Source organism: Falco cherrug, chromosome W (assembly GCF_023634085.1).
Source record: "Falco cherrug isolate bFalChe1 chromosome W, bFalChe1.pri, whole genome shotgun sequence".
Classification (NCBI taxonomy): Eukaryota; Metazoa; Chordata; class Aves; order Falconiformes; family Falconidae; genus Falco; species Falco cherrug.
In genome coordinates, this window is record NC_073719.1 from 15,674,635 (window position 1) to 15,697,587 (window position 22,953).

At 45.6% G+C, this 22,953-nt stretch overlaps 1 protein-coding gene and 1 long non-coding RNA gene across 2 annotated transcripts; both read right to left on the reverse strand.

The window, feature by feature from the left end:
* Positions 1 to 252: 252 nt before the first annotated feature.
* LOC129734603 (uncharacterized) lies at positions 253 to 22,657 on the reverse strand. The gene is made up of 3 exons (XR_008730129.1): positions 22,554 to 22,657; positions 15,825 to 16,051; positions 253 to 952 (listed from the first exon to the last, which is right to left on the reverse strand). It is a non-coding gene; the product is annotated as an uncharacterized LOC129734603 (long non-coding RNA).
* On the reverse strand, positions 6,437 to 9,082 carry LOC129734596 (ankyrin repeat domain-containing protein 26-like). The gene is made up of 3 exons (XM_055698236.1): positions 8,906 to 9,082; positions 8,304 to 8,450; positions 6,437 to 7,151 (listed from the first exon to the last, which is right to left on the reverse strand). The coding sequence occupies exons 1-3, from the start codon at positions 8,984 to 8,986 to the stop codon at positions 6,549 to 6,551; spliced, it is 831 nt and encodes a 276-aa protein (XP_055554211.1). The 5' UTR covers positions 8,987 to 9,082; the 3' UTR covers positions 6,437 to 6,548.
* Positions 22,658 to 22,953: the final 296 nt, after the last annotated feature.

The window sequence follows — 22,953 nt, forward strand, 5'->3', positions numbered from 1 at the left end:
CCCGGCGGGGCCCGCGCTGCGAGCACGCTGGGGGGCTCGGGCGAGTCGGTTTTAAAAGCAAATGGCTCAAACTGGGAAGCGCTTGTCGTTCAGGGCAAGGGCATCTCGTCAGGGAGTTATGGCCAAAACAGCTCTGCGAGCAGTTTGCCTCCTAGCTTGTTGAGCAGTCCTGCTTGTGTGCCATCGTTAGCCCTGGGCAAATGGATGCCAAAGGATCAAACAGCAAGGGTTAATACAGCGGGAGGGGGGCTGGGGGGGGCTGTAGGCACCATCTAGTTACCTGCCTTGCCATGACAGGGTCAGAAAGTTACTTTCCAGTAAATGTGGCCGAGCTGGCACTGCCACAAAAGAACACAAACGCGCACTGAGGGTATGGAAACGTGGTCCAGAAATCAAAAGACAGGTCACGCCTTTGGTGTAGATAAGTTGGGAACCATCCTCCTATTCTACTGCTGCGGTGATGCCGCTAGGTAGTTCAGCGTGGTGAAACCTTATTATAAGTACCATAAGGTTTTGGGGTGATGTCACAGTCCAGTATACCCTAGATGGTTTGACTCATGGAACACCTTGGCAGCACACTTCTTCCTCTTAGAAACTGTCTCTTGCCAATGAGTTTGTGAAAAACAGAGAGATGGGAAAGAAATCCTCAATCAGAGAGAGGGACACACTTCACTGTGATTAGCAGTGAAAATATTGATGACAACAGGACAGGAATCTGGTACCACTTTTTAGGGAGAAGATTCAGCCCTTTGAAATACCTTCTTTTTCTTCATCGCTAATAATGGTACAGCTCCTAAAACCTTCATTTTGCTTTCTGGAATGAGCCTTCACAGCTTTATCAAGCCTATTCGCTCTGGCAGTGTTCTCGCCGACCAAAGTGGCTGATGTACAGTCACTTTCCTTAGCTGATCCTCAGTGTATTAGCAGCGTTCTGTTATTGTAGACATGATCCCTAGAAGGAAAAGCTATAATAAATAATAATTTTAAAAAGACAGAAAAAAGACTTTTGTTGAAAACACAGCCAAGTAAATTCAGGTTGCAAAACCTGAATTCTATGAGTTTTGGGAAATGGCTATGAGCAGCAGCCATTTCAAGAGCACCTCTGTAATCAGTCTGACCATTTAATGGGGGAATGGAGAGCAAAATGCATTTTTTAATTGGGTGCATTTGTTTTCTTCCAAACATTAGAAGAAAGGCAGGAATTTATTTACAAGGTGGCAATACAGAGTAAACACAATCCATCTCTGTGCTCTTTCCAGGAGGAAGTATTTCTTCTCTAGTCCTTTTTCAAGTGCACGCATGCTCAGCCACAAAAACTTGGGTTTTTTACAGGTCATTCCCCAGCCAAGACCAGGAGACCCTACACTTCCTGTGCAATGTCAAATGTTTCAGAATGGTATTAAACCCCCCCGTGATTACCCAGTTTTAGTTGGTAGGGACTTTGGTAGCTGCCTGGGCTGAAATTCAGTTTCAGGCTTGGAAGATAAGGGAGTGCTGATGGGTCCTGTGGATATAGTGTTAAGGGCACAACAGGAACTGTTTGTTTATTATTAGACAGAAAGGATGCAAAATTAAAAACTAGAATCTATCACCCAGAGCAACCTCAGAAGCACTTCTGGGAACTCTACTTCTGGGCCTCCATGACAAGGGAAAGACGGACTGAGTCAGCTACTAGTAAGCAACAAGTTACAGGGTTTCTTCCGCACCACCTCACACTGCATTGTGCCCTGGGAAGCAAAGACACCATTCCGAAAAGCAAACCCCCACCTGCCTCCTGCTCAACTCGTGCCCGAGACAGCCTTCAGGGGGTGACCTTGGGCAAGGCCAACTGCACAGAGCTGTTCCGAGTGATGGTGGCGTTACTCCCCTCTCTTCCGAGAGGGAATGCATCCGTCGGAGCCCGACGATGCTGCCACGGCCTCAAGCTGCAGCCAGGCCTGTGCTGGGCCTTCACTGCTCTCAGCCCTGACCCTCACCCATGGACGTGACGGCCCAGTAGGACTGCAGACCTGCCCATCCCTATGGACCGGCCTGGTGATCTGCACTCTTGGCGCACTCTGCTTACTGTCCCCAGAACTCTTCTGCTCTTCTTGGTGAGGGCCTGTGGGGCTGATCCCTGGCCTGTGTGGTCACAGACCCTGCCAGCCTTGCTGTGGCTCTTGCTTTGCCCTTCCTCTGCAGGACAGCCTACCCCTGATGTGCCCTCGCAGATACTGCTGTGTACGTAACACTTCCGTCTTTACCCCTAAGAGCTACATCAGTATTACAGTCGCCTACTACTGTGACCATAGAACGAACATCAAAAAACAGCCAAATAATTTCAGAAATACAGCCAAGAAAAAAAGTCAACAATATGAAAAGAAGTATAAAGAAAGAACAAAGGTTTCACAAGAAAAAACACCACAATAACCCAAACAAAGCAAAGCTCACCTTTGTTCTTAATCTGCCAATTTCATTGACCACTTCAGAATACCTGTTCTTCACTTCTCCCTGCAAATTAAGCTGGGACAGTCCCCCTCTCTCCTCATACACCCTTAGTTCCTTCGTAGCTCTGCTCAGCAGCCTCTTCAACCTGCACAGCAAACTAGTCATGAAAACAATGAAGCAAAGGAACAAAACTGGACTTTTTCACATACTCTCATGTAAACAGCACAGACACAGCTTGCTTCATCTTTAACGTGCTTGACACACTAGGAATTACCAGGAAAAACCAGTATTCCTGCGCCACATACACTTGGAGAGTCCAGATTTCACCTGAAAAGAGGAATGAAAGACTCCCTTTTTCCCAGGAGAACTGCAGGGCTACCTGCACCTGCAGTTGTTTTGGCAGCTAGTGAAAACTAGGGGGTGGTGTACAGAAGTACCTTGCAAGAACTAACACGAGGCCGGCATCTGCTCACAGTTAGGTACACCTATTTTTACACTAAAGTTTAATAAAACATGACTTCTACGCAGGGATACCTCTTCACCATGCTAAAAAGCCGTCCCTCTTACAGTCTTTCTGCAGATCGAGGTTTCTTTTCATTTCTTGGGCCAGACGTAGTTCAGCTGGGCGTTTCAACTCTACCAGCTTCTTCACTTCCTTTCTTTCACTCTCACATCTTTCTTTTCTCTTTTGAAAGTGTATCACACAAACAGAGCACAGGAAAAATACCTACGTACAGTCTGTGCATCTAGCGCTCTCCACAGAGAAGCTGCCGGACGTCTCTATCCGTTAGCCACGTTCCACAGAATGCCATGGGACGGAATTCCTGAGGATATTCCATCCCTTCAGGTTTCACATCAAACAGACTAACACGTAACTACAGAAACAGATGCCCTCGCTGAAGCAAAGGCCATCCTCTTCTAGACATAACAGGTGGAAAAGATGCTGGAGAACACTTTTGGCAGTGCCTCTGCTCATAGTAGGGATTACGTAGGTATGCACTTCATGGGAGAACATGGATCCATCCAAAGCTTTCATGGGATCTTCCAGCAACCAGCAGGCAGGGGCTTGTGGAGGAATCTGATCTTTTGGAGTTCTTCAACATTTTATTCCCCTCGGCCATTACCTCCACCTCTTCTGTGTGGCCATTTACTTAGCCACATGCTGGTTTTCCTCCTCTTGGTGTTTTCTCAGCCACACCAGAGGAGAGCTGGCAGCTGTTTTGACTTTGTACTTCCATTTTCCCTCTACAGAAAAGGAGAAAAGGGGAAGGCTGTCCCTTGGCAACTGGCAGGCGCTGCTTGTTTCCCAAGTACTCGTTCATTTACCCAGCATTCCTTCAGTATGTTTTTCGGCAAGGCTTTTAAGCTCCCGCTACGCTGAAAACATACAGCAGCTCCTCCACACACGCACTGGAAACATCAAGCATTTTAAACCTGCCCAGAAACCAAGGGGTCAGAAGATGACCACACAAAATCCAAGGAAGAATTGGGAACTGTGGCCTTGCTCGATGTGCTCAACTGATAGCAAACCACACTGGGAACTCTTCCCAACAGAGCCACTCCAGAACTTACACAAGGATACCCATCTAGCTTTTATTTGCTTCCTCCATGACCCCCAAACGATAAGGTACTCGCAGCCTGAATGGCAGGGATAACAGAAAACAATGATACGTAAGAACCTGACCAGAAGGTGCACGTGGTTCTCCTGGGTATTGGCTCGGTGCCTGGAGAATTTTCTGGGCTCACCTGTTGCAACAGTTCAGCCTTCTCCTCGTCCAGCTGAGCAACGCGCTCTTCAAGGTGGGATCTTGACTTCAAGTGCTCCTCCCACGTGCTGTGCAAGTCCTTGGATGTCAGAGCCAGCATGTTCTGCTTCTGCGTCTGTGAAAGCAACAGTGGCAGAAGAAAAAGTAAGGTGGCCGGAAAAGACAAGAGCGCAGGAGAATGCAGTAACTTACACAGAAACAGGCCTAAGCTCTCCTCCACCCATCCAAGACCTATGGCCAAGGTTGGTGTGGAGTGTAAAACACACCTTAGGAACCATAACCAAGAACAGCAGCTGGAGCTGGTGGGAAGAAGGAATACTCTAGAAGCGACAGGATGAGGTTACAACTTTGGGGGATAAGATGACATGCACACACACACAGAATCACCCTACAGCTTTCCTGCAAAGCTCCTCTGGTTCCCTCTATACTTCAGTTTTCGTAAGAACACTGCAAAAGGTGGTGCAAAAGGACAACATTCGCTCCTGCTTTCAACAGCTACGCTCAGATTTATTCATATAGTTACAGACATTAACTACCTTAGTTTTCACCTTTTTTTCCAACTCCTTTTGCAAGCGCAGCTTGTCTCTCTCCAGGTCACTGTGGTAGCGCGTAGTAACTTCAAGTGAAGCTTCTGGCATAGATTGCTTTTTAAGTGCAGCAGCAAGCTCCTGCTGCAGTTGTCCAAACATGCCCTAACGAAACAGTTAAATTAGCATGAAGAAAGTTCTAAGAACATGAAATACGCCTTTAACTTATTTTGTTATACGGTTAGACCTGTCTAGATTGAACCCAAAAGTATGAAATTTTGCCTGCCACCAGCAGGCATCTGCACAGATGATGACCTCTCGTCATCTTTCTCAGCTGAGCACCTTTGACTATCAGCAGCTGTTCATGAGGATTCCTGTTTCCTAACACATAAAAAAGGCTCAGGTATTGTTCTTCCTTGAACAATACACAGGAACACACTGCAATCGGGTATTTTTTTCTAACAAAACCCAAAGAAATCTGTTGTGATCTAAGAGCCACAGTTTGACTGCAAATATTACTCCGGTGACTGAAGGCAGGACTTTGTGTTAGATTGTTCTTTCTTCTGTTTCTTCACTATACAAATACAATTAAATGAATACAAATATCTGAAAGCTCCTTTGAGATACACTTTAAGGGTATGTTGAATCACATCCTCTTGTAGTCTTCTTACTCAGCTCGTTTTAGAAATACTGATAGATTAGGTTTACAAAAATCTGGATAGCTCATTATATATATATAGCTATATACATATAACACACACACACTCTCTCACATGATCTTCAAAAGGAACCCATTATTTTGGTAGTAAGAATACAAAGCAAGTCACAGTTTACAATGATTGACAGTACTGCTGGAGTGTGGCTACACATCATAAAAGAGAAAGCTTAAGGTCACCGTCTGACATGAACTTTGAGGAACAGGCAGGCCCCTCAGAACCCTCAAAACACATACAGAAATCAACAGCTGGACATTACTAATACTCTTCAATCTTGATAGCAGCTTACAGAGAACCTCTTTTTTCCCCTCTATAGAAGCTTCATATAAATCTAGCCCCAACCACTTCACTTCTCTGTATCTTCATTTCTCAGCCCTCGTGTATTGGATGGTTCCTCCTTTTATACCACTCTCATTCAGGTCATCTGTGCAATACTTACATCAAAACCATCAAATACTTTAGACTATTCTATAGGGCATAACATGGACTAAGGAAAATAGATGGAAAAAAGTTCTAGAGAAGAATCACCTTTCTTGATCAAAGCTTAGACTTGGATACCTTTTTTCTGTTCTCTGCTTAGATCTGAGGACTAATATCCCCGTTGCCAAAACTTTCCGCAATTCCGAGGGAAACATAACAAACCAGAACAAATGAGTATTCTTTGGTCCCATGCATGTAACTTACACCGGATACATTGGAGGAACAAACTAATTTCAAGAACGGACAAACTTTAAATTGTTCTTTCTACGCATATAATTTATCTGTCTTTCTACTACGTCAGTCTCGTATTTAAAGACTTGTTCCCTTAAATCAGTACGCTTGGCATTTAAATCCTTGTTTCGCTCTTCTATTAGATAAACTTGCTTTTCTGTATCAGCTCTAAGTTTGTTGAAAATGTCATTAAAACGCTCCTGCCCATAATCCGCTATTTTTTCTTTCATGATCCTCTTGTTCTGCATCTCTTCCCATTGCTGATGGAGTAAGAAGGTTTTCACTCTGGAGCTGGGCCAATCGCTCCTGCAGGGACTCCTGTTTTATTACAAGTTTGCTTACTGGATCTTTCTCAAGTTGTCGAGCATGATCACATTCCTTTGCCCGACACTGGCCTTGACTTAATTCTTTTTTGTCATTTCTAAAAGCAAAGCTTTTTCTCCGAGCATTTGCTTCAACTGGTGAAGCTCATTTTCTAGCCTATTAGCTTTGCTTTTAGCTTTACACAGCTGCAGAGACAAGCTCTTGTTGGTTTCTTGCACGTCAGAGAGGTCACGATGGAGCTCGACTTGCAAGCAAAGGCATTCATCACGTTCTCTGGGAAATCTTCGTTCAGCATTGCTTTCTGATGACAAATGAAGTTCAAGTTCTTGAACTGCAGCGTTCAGGGAGGAACGCAATGATTCAATTTCTGTCTCTAGTCTGTCTTTGCTTTTGTTTGTCTGCTCAAGTTTGGAAGTCAGCACTGCAGATTCTCTCTTTACTAAGTCCAGCTCCGCGTTGAACTGAAAAAACATTTGTCTTAATGCTTCCTTGTGCAGTTTAAGTTCCTTTTTGAGAGCTTCATTTTTTTCTTTCAAGGTCTCATTTTCCTTTAAATATTTTCCTTGTTCCTCCTGGTGCCTAAGTCTTACTTGAGTGAGTTCTAGCCTTAGCATAGCAATCTCATCTTGTAGTAACTGATTCTTGTACAACAGATCCTGTTCTCTATCAGTGCTGGATTCCTGAATGACAGGGAAAATGAATAAAGAGCCAATTGGGAAATGAATCTACAAAAAACCTGCAGCAATAAACTGCATTTTAACATTTCTAGTACCGAAGCATGACTTCGAAGATGAAGTTTCAGGCAATAAGCTACTCTGTGAACCCATGCACATGTACAACGTACGTACCCAACGGAAGTGCAACATAGCCTTAAAACCTAAATGAACATCCCAAATATACAGTTACGGTTTTTTCCCCCCTTAAACCAGCAACCAAAGCTTTTAAAATGACAGCGCTTTCTTGTATGTGCATGCCTTTATAATACTGCCTTTAAGGTTGAATTAGTTGTGCTACAGATCTGGTAAAAACAAGGCCAGAAAGGGTATTTTCCTTCTCAAATGTCTTCTGAACACTTATCCTTTTGTATTACTGAAAGTTAGCTATAAGACTCAATCACCCCCGGAATGCAATAGTCCTGTATATTTCCTCTTTATTGTATGTATAACTTTTTCCCACTTAAACACATTCACCCTACATTTATTGGGCAGCACAGCCAAGAACAAAAAGGCTTCAAGGCACTGCACATTCTTTAGGAAATTCAGTAAACTCTTTTCAAGATCTTTTTTAATACAGTGTTTATGATTGCTTTTTCTCCTCCAGTTACTCTAACTCTTACAGAGAGTTGAATTCATTGCTGAGAGTCGATCATAAAATTTTAGTTATGTGGAGGTGGCAAAGAAAGGCATACTTGAAGTAAGTTCAATAAGGGAATAACTAATTAAAAAATAAAAGCAATGGAAACACAAACACTGTCAAACAACTTTCTTCCTGGTCAACCTTGCCATAGGTAGCTAGGTGTTTCACTGCTAGAAAGCCTAAAAAGCGATGACAAAATGTCTATGAAATGGAAAATAACAGATAGGTTAAGAAACGGTGTAAATAGTGTCTTCTATTCGCTTCCGACTTGCACAAGTAATTCAGGTACATACAGGAGTGATGCTGCTTTCCAGAACTTTTAGACATAAGAGAAAACAAGAAAGGTATTTACCCAGATAAGTTACACTGGTAAACAGTAAATAAACATCAAGAAACAGAAAAAGTTATGTAAGATTTATTATGACTTTAAAACAAACATGGTGAAATGTAATTTATTAGAAAAAAAATCTGCTTACCTCTGATTTTTTTCCGATAGATCTTCTTGTCTCTTCTTCTAGTTCCTTTTGTCTCCCAAGGTGGTTGTTCAAAATTCCTTCTTGAAGGGCTCTGGCCCTCTTTTCCTGAGAGAGCTGTCTCTGTGTTTCATCACGTTCCTCTTCAACCTGCAGTAATACAATAAAACTGCTTGCATCTTAAGAAAAAACAGAGCTAGCAATACATCTTCCCATTCTCCCTTGCATACTTGAAAACATTTTTGATTCCCCACCGTTATGATAATCCACCTATAAATAAATAAATTTAAATTTTCTTATGAAAATTTAAGAAGGCGAAATACAGGATGTTTTGTAGTAATTCAAAAAAAGGTCAGGCTTTGCCTGAAATACAAGTGAAACCTAAATTTTGAAAAAGGAAAAAGGGAATAATAAACTGCAAAGCAAAAAAAAAAAAAACCAACCACCCAATTGTGAACCAACTGTACTCTACTGTTCTCAAAATTTGACAACTGTTATCCAACGCCTCTTCCGTGAACAAAGCGCCTCCTTCTCTAGGCATACTGGAATACAATTGAAAAGAAGCAGAAAATAAGACAAAGAGTTTAATTCATTATTTAATAGACCTGTTTCAAGAGCCTTCTCAGTGTTCTTAACTCCATTTCTAAATTCCTAGACTGTAACTCAAGTTTCTGTTTCTCCTCCATCTCTTTACAACATTGATCTTCTTTCCTTCGGAGGTCTTCTCTCCTTTTCTCACACAGCACTTCTACTCTGAGCCTCTTTTCTTCTTCTTGTTTCAAAGAAGATCTGGGATTTAACGGAGTATTTGAGAAACAAAAGCACTGATATAAAAGTAGATATTCCACATGATGAACTTGCAGAGACAACTCAAACCATAAAAAATGTTAAACGTTTTCAGAGTTCATATTTTTACTGTACTTTTCAACTTTTTAAAGAATTCTAACTTCATGCCATTGTGCATGGTATCAGTTGTACAAGATACAGAAAAAAAAACTTTGAGTGATTTATCAGTTATTTGTAAGTTTGTATAGGGAAACACACACCAGTGTGCACACTTCTATAATAAAATTAAAAAAATCCATCTTCATATTACAGCCATTTTGCTGAAAAAGGAGTTTGTTGTCTCATCAGATCAAAGCATCGTAAACTTTTACTATGGTTAGTATACATTTTCTTAGTATACTGAGCATTGCCTACACATTACAGATTCAGTGACCAGAAGCAATACTGGTGAATCAGCACGCCACTTACCTATGGCAGACCCAACAATTTTTCAGCAAGCCTTCTGTAAGTCTAAAACAACTGCTGACCACAGGCAGAACAAGCAGCTTCTGTTTACTCCAGAAGGATGTCAGTGTTCAAAACCAGATTCAGAAATGCATGGGGTTTAAGCTGAATACGATTAAAAACAGTTTTAAACCCCAGTCGGATCTACCTCTGGGAGAAACTACAGCAATTTCATTTTGAAGCTGACTTACAAGGAAAGCCTTATGGAAGGTCAGCTTCTTTACCAACTGAAACAATCAGCAATAAGCACTGACATGGTAAAAAACGGTCCATGGTGTGCCCACGGTACCCAAACAAGCAAGCAGCTTTGTGTTTGATCATTATTTTGACTATTTTTTCCCATATACTCGCAACAGTGAACAAAAAAAAAAATTTAAAAAATCAAGTGTCAGCGTAAGGGAAGAACTGCCAATTGAAAGCCTGCTTTAGAAATTCTGCAAAACAAGAATCAACCACCACTAAAATTACTTGAAAGACTGACAAACGTTTGTATTTGAATGGCGTATATTGCAAGGAAAAAGCTTTACATATAACTTCTAGTGTAATTTCATAAAAAGTGTAACTTTCGAAAGTACAAATTAACGCTGCTTGGAGAATTCACTTAGAATGAAAATACTACTTCTTTATACTTGACAGATGCTTGAGGATTTTGAACACCTGCTGAAGTCAAACCCAGGCCAAGCTGGGACCAGCCTCGTCTTCCTCGTACTCCCCTCCCCCGCGCTGGGAGGCCCAACTCCCCCAGGCCCAGCTCCCGCAGCCTCCCCTCACAGGGCTGGTGCTCCTGCCCCCGCGCCAGCCCGGCATCTCCCTGCCGACCTCACACGGGCTGGGCAAGATCTCCTGGGCTGGGCGGCCAAAAACCGGACCCCGGGCTCGAGACACAGCTCAGCAAGCCCTGAGGAGGGGTGGGCACTCCCTGCCCCCAGTGCCCTGGCACTGCTGCCCCCCAGACAGCCCAGGCCGCTGCGGGCCGCCCCAGCTGCCAGCTCACGGTGGCTCCTGCTGAGCTCGCTCTCTGCCTGGGCCGCCTGGCCCTGCTGGGCCAGCTCCCCAGCCACGCCATCCCACCGGGGATCACCACGAGGAGATCTCCCCTCCCAGGCCAGGGCTCTGCAGTTGTCCTTGCTCAACTGCCTACGGTGCCTGCTGGCCACCCCTGTCGGACGTGATGTCAACAGCGATGAGAAACCTCACACCTCCGGGTCTAGCTCAGGAGTGTGGGGAAAGGGGCAATCCCAAACTTGACCTTTCCAACAAACAAACAGGTAAGCAAACAAATGCTCTAAGCTCTGGTTTGACTTGCACTGGGTGGAGTTACCAGAAATCCTAGTATTATAGGCCAACTGAAGCTGCGAGGACAAAACGAAAAAAAAACCCACACCCAACCATCTCTCAGATCTCTCTTATAAATCTGATTTCCCCGTACACACTCTCTTGCTCTTTTCTTGCTAGAAAACAAAGTTAGAACAACATCCAGAAGACTGTACATGGAGCTGGTATCCGGACGTTTTTCCCCTCTCACATTATGTACTTCATAGCATAACTGGCCCACGGGATTCAAAAAACCCAAACCCAAAAGACTGGAAACTTCTCATCCTGTTGCCTGCACCATCGGTGTCTTTCGGAACAAAACCACTGACAAGATAATACATTATCAGACCACAATTTACATACCTAAGGCTTTGGATACCCCTTTTCCATTCCGCTTCTTGGTGAGCCAACACGGATTTCAAATCTTGAGTCTTCTCCGCTCTGAACTGTGACTCCTCCCTTTCATCTTCCAATTTCCTTACTTCTCTTGAGAGCGCTTTATTCCGATTTTTCTGACGTTCTATTCTCTGTTCATATTCAAGAAGTATGTTTTGCATTTTCAACAAAGTAGCAGAACCTGTTTTGAGACAGAAAAGACACAAAGCTGCACAAATACTGCCCAATGTATAAGCTGTTCAGTGCTTTGCTGTATTAGGTGCAGGTGGCAGGTTAGTGGGAAGGTCCCTGTGAGAAGAAGCCAGGGGTCGCCCCGTGCTGGCCATGGACGGTTTCGATGGACCCACCGCAGGGCACAGCTGAGCCTCTCAGCCGTGCTGGCAGCTCCTCAGGAAAAACAAATGTAGGAAAGGGCGAAACCACCACACGGGCAGAGAAGGGGAAAAGCATGTGAAAACCAGCCCCGCAAACGAACACCCAGGTCAGCGAAGGAGGAGGGAGAGGTGCTGCTCCAGGTGCCAGAGCAGAGATTCCCCTGCAGCCCCGGAGAGAACCATGCTGGAGCAGATACCCACAGCGCAGTGCTGCGGAGGACCCCGTGCCAGAGCAGGCGGATCCTTCCCGAAGGACCTGCGACCCATGGAGGGCCCAGGCTGGAGGAGATTTTCCCCAAAGGACTGCAGCCTGGGGGAGGACTCACACTGGAGCAGGGAAAAGGGACGAGGAAGGAGCAGCAGAGAAACTGCTACGTCCCGACTGCCGACCGCAGCCTCCCCGCGCTGCCTGGGGAGGTGGCAGGGAAGGAGCGCAGCAGAGCTTGAGCAGGGGGGGTGCCGACGTGTCCTTCTCAGGTTTGGGGTCTTTGTTTCTCACTATCCAAATGTATTTTAATCGGTGGAGTCTGTTTTGCCAGTGACAGTCACTGGGAAGTGACAGCCCTGCCTTCACACTGACCCACCAGCTTTTTCGCCCCGTTTTGTCAAGGAGGGGCAGTGGCAGCACTGGGGGGGGAGTTTGGCCTTCGGCCAAGGTTAACACTTGCCTAATGAAATTTTAGCATAGTTTAAGAGCCCTAGTAAGTGATGCTTATGTTTATATAATGCCTTGTGCATATATGCAAGCATCGTATGACAGTTGAAATTTGTTATATATATGTACTTATTATTTTTAAGCAAAGCCATTATTTTGCTGTACTCTTTGTCATTAGCTGTTGAGGGGTGTGCTGGTTGTGGCTGGGATAGTGTTAATTTTCTTCGCAGTCGCTGGTACGGGGCCATGTTTTACAGTTGTGCCGCAAACAGGGTTGGTAGCACGGGGATGTGTTCCTTATGGCCCAGCAGCGCCCACACAGAGCCAAGGCCTTTTCTGCTCCTCACCCCACCCCACCAGCGAGCAGGCTGGTGGTACGCAAGGAGCCGGGCCGGGACACGGCTGGGACAGCTGACCCCAGCTGACCCAAGGGATGTGCCATGCCACGCGGCATCATGCTCAGCATATAAAGCTGGGGGAGGACGAAGGAAGGGAGGGACATCCAGAGTGATGGCACTTTGTCTTCCCAAGTATTTGTTATGCGTGACGGAGCCCTGCTGTCCTGGAGATGGCTGAACACCCGCCTGCCCATGGGACGTGCTGGATGAATTCCTTGCTTTGCTTTGCTTGCGTGCGTGGCTTTTGCTATTAAACTGTTTTCATGCCGACCCATGAGTTTTCTCACTTTTCCCTTTCCGATGCTCTCCCCCACCCCACTGGGGTGGAACAAGTGAGTGGCTGTGTGGTGCTTAGGTGTTTAGGTGTGGCTGGGCTTAAACCACATCAAGGGGATATAAAGAAGAAAAAGCTCTTGCTGACTTTTGATGACCGCATTAGAAGGAGCTGAACTGTACTTTGCAAGAAACTGCTTCTCCAGCTCTGACTAGACAGAGAACCAATGATAACGTAAGGCACATCGGCTGGTAATGCAGGCAACATCTCAGGTTAGGTGACAGTTTCACAGCTTTTGAGGGGGATCTCTAGTCACAAAGAGATACTATATCAAAATATGAAATTAAAATACTTAGGAGTGCCTACAAAGAAATCATGTTTTAAGGGGAACTTGTAACAGCTGAAGACAGAGACTTGAAAACATACCCCTATGAACCACGCTAAGCTCTTCCAACAGCAGCATAGTCTCCTTGTAGGCTGAAGCTTCTAACCGGACATCCTCTGAAGTTGGGTCAGATGAGTGAGTTAAACCAGGGCCATCAGTTACTTCCATTGGTATGCTGACCTACAAAAAATACAGTACTTTCTGTAATTCCACTGTCTAGTATTACAGACCATTACAAATGCAGGAATGATTCATTCTCTCCTTCACAGCCCACAGATTTGTCTCAAATACAATAAAGCTGCGTACCAGCAGCAATTTGTACATCTGGTTGATCACTACATAAACACTGCTCCCATCGAAGTGATTAAAAGCTGATAGAGACTGTTTACCAAGAAACTAGTTTTACAGTACCTCGTTCCTTTCACTCCTGGTTGTTGCTGCAGGCCTAGAAAACAGAAATATATTTCAGTACTGAAATGCTTACTTTGCATTATGAATAATACCTACCGTAGCTTTGAAAACTTAATTGCAGAACTGAATTAAACTAAAATCTGGTATAGTAACTTTGCTAGATATAGTTCAAGACTGAAACAGTTATTGTGTGCTATTAATGTCTACTGGAAGGCTAATTTTTCCGCAAGATATTAAGCAAACAGTTGAAATAACTGTTCCCTAAACTTCACGCAAAGTGACAGAAATCTTACAGCTACAGACACGGAGCTATACGGTTACGTGCATTCCCTGTTTAATACCAGGGGTTTAGCTCTCTTCAGTAATGAGAATCCTTCTCCTACAGGTCAAAGAACTGTAATTTTGGATTCTCTGGTGTCCTGGGTCTGGCTGGGATGCAGTTTATTTTCTTCACAGCAGCCCACACAGGGCTGTGCGTTAGATTTCTGACCAAAACAGTGTTGCTAACACACCAGATTTTTAGCTAGGGCTGAACAGTGTCAACAACTTCTCTTTCGCACTTTGCCACAACCCACACAAGTAAGTTCAGGGTGGGCAAGAAGTCAGGAGGGAACAGCTGCAAGAGAAAAGGTGGAGCGGGGAGCAGGGCAAAAAATCCTGAGGTACCTGCAGTGAAAAAAACTGAGATACCTCACCCTTTTTAAACACATGAAATACTTCTATGCCTGTGCACACACTCATGTAATTAATCAGAATTTGTGCACGTGACCTCATTGTTGACTTGGCCAGCATGTTCAAAAGCACTCTAAACAAAAGTGAAGTGTTTGTCAACACAAAGCGCATCAGGTAGTCACAGGAAAGAACAAGAAAGAACAAGAAAGAACATCAGGTGGTCACATGAAAGAACAAGAATCTTCATAGGCGTCAGGTTTACAAAAAACCTAAACACACAACAAAAACCCAAACTAGCCTCTAGCTCTCAGGCCAATTTTTATCATTAAGTAAGTTTTATTTTCAACATTCCTTACATGCACACCTTCCTTCATCCTCAGATGTTTCACTGGAAGTGCTCTCATCCGGTACTTGACCATGATTGCCACTGGAAGAGCTCATCTGCTGATGAGCCTTCTGCTTTGAAGGCTGTCTTTTACTTTTCTTTGCACCTTTGGCATTCAGGGCAATTTTACTGCATTACACAGAAAGAAAGAAAAAAAATCACCAAGTGAATAGGTTTATAAAAAATATTTCTGTGAAACAGACATACTTAAGATGATGTCCAGAAACAACCGAGACAAAAAATATCTATGATAAAATCACAGACTTGACTGTAAAGATCGTGGAATATGCCCAAGTATTTAAAACCCTTCCCCTAGGAGTGAGGGGGACACGTGGAATCTGAGCTAGATCCAGGTTAAGCTGGACTATATCCAATAGCCACGGTACAGAAAGCACCTAGAGCAGAGATTCCTTTGAAGGACAGACAGAAAAAGCTCCTGCTTAGGTCTGCATAAAAATACGTGTGCCTTCTTTAGACTTTTGAGATTGGTTTGGTAATATCATCTTTTCCCCTCTCCTGACAAAGGGCATATTAACTTAATGAAAAGGAAAACACCAACTGCACGGAGATCACTAAAATCACCTAGAAAAGGGAGGAGTAGCAAACCCCAAGTTCCTACTTTTCTTTTCTAGGTGGCCTTTTCCTACAAAAATAACTGCTTTTTCTAGTCTTCAGTTCTGGTTTTGAAGATGCATTTTACCTCAGTGTTGACATGGAAATCACAGGAATTTAGGTGGGGGTTTTCTTTTGGTTTCCCCTTTTCTTTTTTTAGAGCAGGCAATAAATTTGAACCTCCATCGTGCGCTTCATTTTGTCAAAAAAGAATTTTTCTTCATTTTTTGAGAAGCAGTGGACTACTCACTATGGCTTTCACCACTGAGGAAACTACTTCAACTACCACAGTATCAGAAAACCTAAGACACTTACATAGCACTACAAATAAGAGCTAGAGATTATTTCCTTAGCTTACCCTTTCATTGGCACTTTAATCAATTTTGAGCTCTCCCCAGATGAAAAACTCCTTTTGTCTTTTTCTTCTATCGTGTTTTCATTCTCCATTTTCAAACAGTCATTCTTCCTTACAGTAATCTTTTGTTTCATTTGCCAATTAGTGATGTTATTTAATTTATCCACACACTCCTGTTTTGCCACCGCCTGCACTTTTGAACATCTTTGTTTGCTTTTTTCCTTCTTAACCTATAAAAACAAAGTTAAGCTTCACGTATTTCTAGAAGACAGAAACACCACATCCAAGATTGATTAATTCAGGGTTTACCCCTGAAATAATATAAAATGATCTTTTTTGTAATTCATACAGAAGCATTTTCACAAAATTACACTACAAAGTGTATTATGCCATTGAAAGTACTTTGAATTCACTCATCATGCAAGACATAACAAAAATACAGCCCTTAGAAAACAATAGTGTCTCTTAAAACAGGAACAAGAAAAAAGTGAAAACATTACTGATGGACAAAGCGTTAGGAGGACTGCACAATGTTCGTTGTAACACCACCAGAAAAAAATCAAGTGGATCTGCGAACAAGGAGAGGAAAGAAAAAAAGATCCCAAACCCACAAACACAACTGGTTTCACAGGAAAGAGGAATTTTAGTGAAAGGCAATGAAGACACACCACGCAGATAGCACAGCACATGAATTAGTAGTCAAGACCCTGTCCAGAAGCTATTTTCATTCTTTGATTCAGAATCAGAACTGATATAATTGTATGGATTTCTTTTTATGGCAATGAAGAGATAACTACTTGCACTGGAACCAAGTGCCACCTATTGTTAAACTGGAACAATAATGCATTCCGTTTTCCAAAAATGGGGAAAAAAGACAACCCTCCACTGCCCTCTTTATTCACAAGTCACCTATTCCCATTAGAACAAACCCCAGTTTGTAGGAAGCATCTTCCCGTCGTGACCAATAGCTCAAGTGAACAGGAAATACTCTGCCTGGCTCCAGAAGGCTGCGGGTCTCCCCAGGCTCTTTTACACACGCTCCATCGCTGCTATCGCTTCAGCAGCGGTTTTACCTCCCAACAGAGACTTCCTTAAAAATATGTTCTGACTTTCCTGAACAGTGGATTGTATCTCACAGTTTCATTGATTTGCACAGCAGAATCCTGCAGTTTCCGTTGAAGCTAACGAAGACTGTGTGCTTTCAAACCCAAGCACATTCAGCACCTCCACCATAACTCTGAATTAGAGCTATTGCCTAAACCACTACAGGCTGCACACGCTGCCCGTGCCAGCCCTGGCTAGCCCAGCCCTGTTTTACCGATTCATCCAGGCACTTGCATCAGTGCCTCTGACTTGGTGAATTTACACATGAGAAACCAGGCCTTTCTGACCAACACCCATGCTCTTTAACTGCACCGGTTATTTTTAAATTAATGACACATTACTAATTAAAGTGACCAAGACAAGTCAGAACTACAGCTCGGTTGTAGTCAAAATCACATGCGCCGCAGATTTTCCCTGAATTTCTTCACAGCATCACCTATGATTGCTGTTGTCAAATACATGACTGCTGCTTTCTTTTCTTTACCTGCAGAAAGCTTGGCACAACACGTACAATATTGTACAACATACAGCTCCAGCTGACAGTCAGACCAGAATGACCTTCCTGCAGTGCAGGCGGGCTGCATATCTCCAGTAGCACCCACAGCCCCAGCCTGCACTGCTTTAGAGACAGCAAAGATCCGCGCTGATGAGAAACGCTCTCATGCACATGGCATTTCACCTTGTCCATGGATTTGAAACACGGGTTGCTTCGCGAAATTTAATTGTATGGTTTTGTTCCAAGGCAAAACAGACTGTCCAACAACTTTTCACTTACACTAAAAACCATAAATCTTCACCTTCCATATGAACGGGGTACATGCCAGGATATGTACTGCTGATGAATTTTTTCGCATGTTGCTGGGGAGCAATACCTGCACGTGTTCATCTTTTTGTCCACCTCTACTGGGATTCCCTCTAGCTGGGTACGTTGCATCTCAGGGTTGTATGGAGGGGATTACCTCCAAGCAGCGGGACAGATCACCCCTGTCGCTCCTAAACTGCCTCTGCTGAGCATCTCGGTGCCTCCCACAGTGGTGGCTTGCTCAGGAAGAGGTGGCCTGTGATGGCTCCTCTCCAGTGCACATGCCCACAGGACCACCGAGCAAAGGACTATCCCACACCATCCTCCCCCTCTCTGAGAAAGAAAGCACGTACCTATCTATGGCTAATCTCCCTTCTGAAGCAGTACAGCTCAGCTGAGACCTCAGACTGCTTTTCTGCAGCACCTGGGATTCTTACCAACACTGTCTCCATGGACTCTACCCGGACTCAGTTTTGTGCAGAGGAGGTGTTTACTGCCGCATGCGCAACAGCAACGGCAAGGGCAGGCAGCGCAGCGATCTCCTGTTACCGAACGTGCTGCTCTGGGACTCCCAAACAGGCCGTCAGTTATAGCCCTGGCAAAGTTCTCCAGCAAAGCCACCCCCGATTTGTACCCACCTCAGCTGTACAAACACGGTGTAACCAGACGCGCAGCGGCTCTTTACCTCCAGCACTGTATGTCCCTTTCCTTCCCGTGTCACCACCACCTGCAAAAGCGCTCACGGAAATGAGCAAACCCCACCCGCCAGAAAGAGGCAGGGCTTTCAAAGGGAAGGAGGGTATTCAATGGAAGCTGCAGATGTGCCCTGCCTGGAGAAGGCACCACTGGCAACCCCTCCTCTGTGAGAGCTGGGGAGATGCAGAGGGGGAGGAAGGCAGGCGTCGGGGAGGAACTAGAAGCCCTGGTCTGCTACTGCTGCAGTAGCCCTGGCTGTGGGGACAATAGAGCTCGCCATGAAACGACGATCAACCAAAATATTTCAGAGGGGCACAGCAGGGAGCACAAGCTGCTGGGCGTCAGCAAAGGGCTGTGCTCAGCTTCTCTGCGGCAGGTTGTCACAGGCAAGGTGAACACGAAGCACAGGGAGGATCTGCAGTTCTACCTGCCTTGCAGGGGCTTGGCCTGAGCTCCCCCTTTGCAAACCAAGTCACCCTCCCACCACACCGCACAATCTCTGCTTCATGTACGTCCCAGCAACTGGGGTACCACATGCAGAGAAATCTGAGAGGTCCCCCCTGGTCACAGCTCTAGTCATCACTGGTTCCAACAACTTCTGATGCTCAGGGTGTCCCCTGCGCCCTGGGTCCTCCCTCCAGGCGCCCCTCCTCCTCTCCATTTGCCCTGGAGTAGACAACATCACACCCATCCTGGGGAGATTTAAGCCCCAAAGAGCTCAGAACTGCCTGAAGCCAGCACAAAAGCCTACCTTCTCTCTGAGAGTTGCAATGTCCTTACACCCTCCCTGTCCTTCCCGTCTCGATCAGAAACCAAACAGGGGAAGCGGTGCACGCAGATACACAGAGAATACTGAATGGGACACACTGGCTCCTCTTCCAAATCCTTTATTGTCTCAAAGGTGTTTTCATTCTGTTGGAGGAAAAAGAGAGAAATATGTAGAGTCCCCAGGTTTATCCCTGGTAAGCACTTTCACATGTTCATTTAGTAAGGCAGATTAGATTGATTCCTCAGAGATTTTTTTTTTTTGGGGGGGGGGGAGGGCGGGGGAGGAGGGGATTATAATGAACTCATTCAGTTTTTAAATCAGGCTTAGGAGCCACAACTCACTGGCTACGAATACATGTACACACATGCGTGTACAGGACAGCACAGAATACTCTATTTACTCATATGCCTCTGAAAAGACATTTTTTTTTCTATTATTTGTTGTTCTCTGCATCATTTATGGCTGGACTGCATGGACAAGATGGTTTTCTTAATTCTGTGAAAACACTTGCATCTCTTGATGCCTGCACCTCTAAACATAGTGATAGGTCATACAGCCAAATCTGCAAAGCGGATTACTGTTCTTACACCATTCTGGGCATAGCAGGCATACCCATAGAAACACCCCTGATGGCCTAATGGTCATGCCTATTTACACATTTATTTCTGCTGTTTCATCCTCTGTAAAGAACAAGTGCTCCTTTCCTCGACCTGTCTCAGAACAAATCTGAATACTTAAGGAATTAAAACAGATGAGTTGGCCAAAGGAAAATTTAAACATACTTACTTTAACAATGCCAAGGAGTTATTACTAAAATACAAGCACTTTGACAGCAGGTATCTTACCAGTGCTGTGCAAAGTGACACAGAAAAGCCTCAAGAAAAATCTACTAGAGTTTGGGTCAATCCACTAAATCCCAGCACAATGGCTCAAGGGTAAGGGCACTTCAAAACAGAATGCGTCCTGAATCAAGTTAGGAAGAAGACAAAGAACATATCCTGCTGGGAAGATCATTAACGATTAGGAAAACTCGACCAGGCTACTATAAATTTGTCCCAGGTTAGAAAAGGCCAAGAATCTTTCAAAGGACACTACAAAAAAATAACATTTAAGACAAAAGGCAGTGTAGGACCAAATGGAATTAAAAGGAGTCCTAGAAAGTAAATCTTTCAGTGATAAGCAAGCAAGGCTAATAACAATCTAGGGCATAGAAAAGATTAGCTCAGCACCAGGATGCACAGCAGATAGGAGAGCAAATTAGTTCTGTCTTACCAAAAGGTAAATGGGGGGGGGGGGGGGTGTGTGTGTGGAAATGCAGTACTTAGTGTTTCTCTTTATTTTTCCTGCATCTAATTTTTAACTGTTAAGAGAAATAACACAAAAGCTTTATTTTTGCTAATGCCAGGCAACCAGAATCTGGAATTTAAATTAATCCTTTACACACTGCCATTTGGGGATCATTTCTACCAGATCCAACAAGGATACAAGGCATAGGACAAGAGGAAACGGCCTCAGGCTGCCCCAGGGGAGGTTTAGATTGGACATTAGGAAAAAATTCTTCACTGAAAGGGTTGTCAAGGCCTGGAACCAGCTGCCCAGGGAAGTTTCAGGGTGGCCTCACCACCCCTGGAGGCATTTCAAAGAGGTGTAGATGTGGTGCTCAGGGACACAGTTTAGTGATGGACTTGGCAGTGTTGGGTTAATGGCTGGACTCAATGATCTTAAAGGACTTTTCCAACCTAAATGATTCTATGATTCTATGCTGTTCAAAGTGACCTACAGTCTTCCTTCAAAAAAGAGGGTTTATACTGCTGTTTCAATTGTTCTGGTTATCGGGTAATCCAGCCTCATAGCACTCTTTAAATTAAAGTTTACAAGCACCGAGATATTCCCCAGTGACTGCACTTTAGCTAGTTTGATATTAAGCTAGACATTTTTCTTAACGTGATTAGCAGCATACCTCAAGCTATGTTTGAACATATATTCTTAGGTGAATGGGAGATACTACCAGCTTTTCATTAGACAGAACATATGGGTATTTTAAAAAGCCAAACTCTAACAGAATACACAGCACAAGCATGTCTTTCTGCCAAGATATTTTCTATTAAGCAAATCAAATGCATATGTTCGGTCTCTCCCTCTTCTGTCCATACTTAAAATCCAGGCAAATTTGCAGAACAGCGCAAAGAGCAAGGTGTTAGAACTTAGAGAGAAGACCCACAACTTCTCTCGCACATGCTCTTCTGCTACCGGTAGCTACGTGCTTACCTTTGCACTCACATTTGTTACACAGCACACTTTGGTGCCCGGGAATTTGATTGATTTAGATTCGCCCTGACAGAAGGAAACCTTTTTTCTTAACCGTTTGACCTTGTTTCACTTCTAACTGGAAGATCAGTCCTGCCAGGAAGGAGAGGTGAAACCTCACGACAGCTGGAGGGTGAATAATCTCTCTTCAAACTCTAAAACTCTGCGTATCAAGTTTCCTTTACAATTTGTACTCCACCGGGCTATTAAAAATCTATGAAAAGCACAGCAAGAAATCAAGCCGACCGCCAGTACAGAAGGTGCCAGCAGCTCCTCCTCGTTTCGCGAAAATCCAGCCCTCACCCTGAGGCTGCGGGACCAAATCCTGTGCAGCTGGAAGCGGCAGCGAGCCCTGGCCCCGGGGAAGGGCAGCTCAGCACCCTGCAAGGACGAGGCGCATCGCTCCGCTCCCCGCCACCCCGGGATGCCACACAGCCCCGGCGCCGGGCAGCGGCGGCAGCACGGGCTCGCTGACGGTAACGGCGACCCTCCTGCCTCCCCCGAACGCGTAACGAGAGGCGAAAGCACCGTCCGGGCCGGCGGGCAAAGCACCTGGAGCCGCATCTCCCACCCCGGCAGGCCCGCCACCCGCCGGGCCGCCACCCCCCTCGCACCCAGACGGGGGGCGAGCCCCGGGAAGGGCCGCTGCCGCACCGGGACGTCGCGCAGCCCCTCCGAGCGCCCAGCCCGGCCGGGGCTGGCAGCGACCGTCTCCTCGGGACCTGATGCTGCCGTCCAACGGCCGGATCCCATCGCCCGCCGCGCAACGGATCGAGCACCCGCACGGCCGAGGGACCAGCTACGCGTGTCTGCGGGGACGGGAGCTGGGGGGCAAACCCACAAAGCTAGCACAGCTCTTCGCGACAGGAAAATACTTTATACCCCTGGAAAAACCGTTTACGATGACCTTTAGTCACACTTAATCCTCACTGGGTCTTACGAGCCTCGTCCCCATTTAAAGGCACAGCGGTCTTTACTTTCACTCAAGTGTTCATGCACAGTTCAAGTAATTTCTGTTTGGTCCCACCAACCAACTGGTTCTCCTTGAGCTTACCTTGTGCCCCAGCTTGCCCCATGGCGTCTGTTCCCCCTCCCGAGGCCGTGTGCTGCCAAGCGCCTGCGACACGCGCTGTCCCCCGGACCCGCTCCGCTGCTTCGCTGCAGACACATCTTTCCTCTACGCTGCCACTTAAGGCGCAGAGCTGCCTTCTGCTGACCACCTACGTGCAAGCCGTCGGTCCGCAACGCTTCCCGGGGCGCCGGGGGCTGCCTGCGGCGCGGCGCGGTGCGGGGCCGGGGGCGGCTCTGCGGGGGCTGCCGGCGGCTGAGGCGGAGCCGCGAGTGCGGAGCCGCGGCGCAGCCCCCGGGTTCGCCCCCTGCGCAGGGCTGCCCGCTCCCTTCCCTGCGCGCTCCCCGGCGCTCGCCGCCTCGCTCCGGCCTCTCCCGGAGAAGGG

Excerpts from the sequence above, each read along its gene's own strand:
- LOC129734596 (XM_055698236.1), bottom strand. The coding sequence starts at position 8,986 with ATGGAGGAGAAACAGAAACTTGAGTTACAGTCTAGGAATTTAGAAATG. Across the intron at positions 8,451-8,905 it reads TGAGAAGGCTCTTGAAACAG|GTTGAAGAGGAACGTGATGA; the intron begins GTCTATTAAATA and ends GTATTACTGCAG. Across the intron at positions 7,152-8,303 it reads CTATCGGAAAAAAATCAGAG|GAATCCAGCACTGATAGAGA; the intron begins GTAAGCAGATTT and ends CCTGTCATTCAG.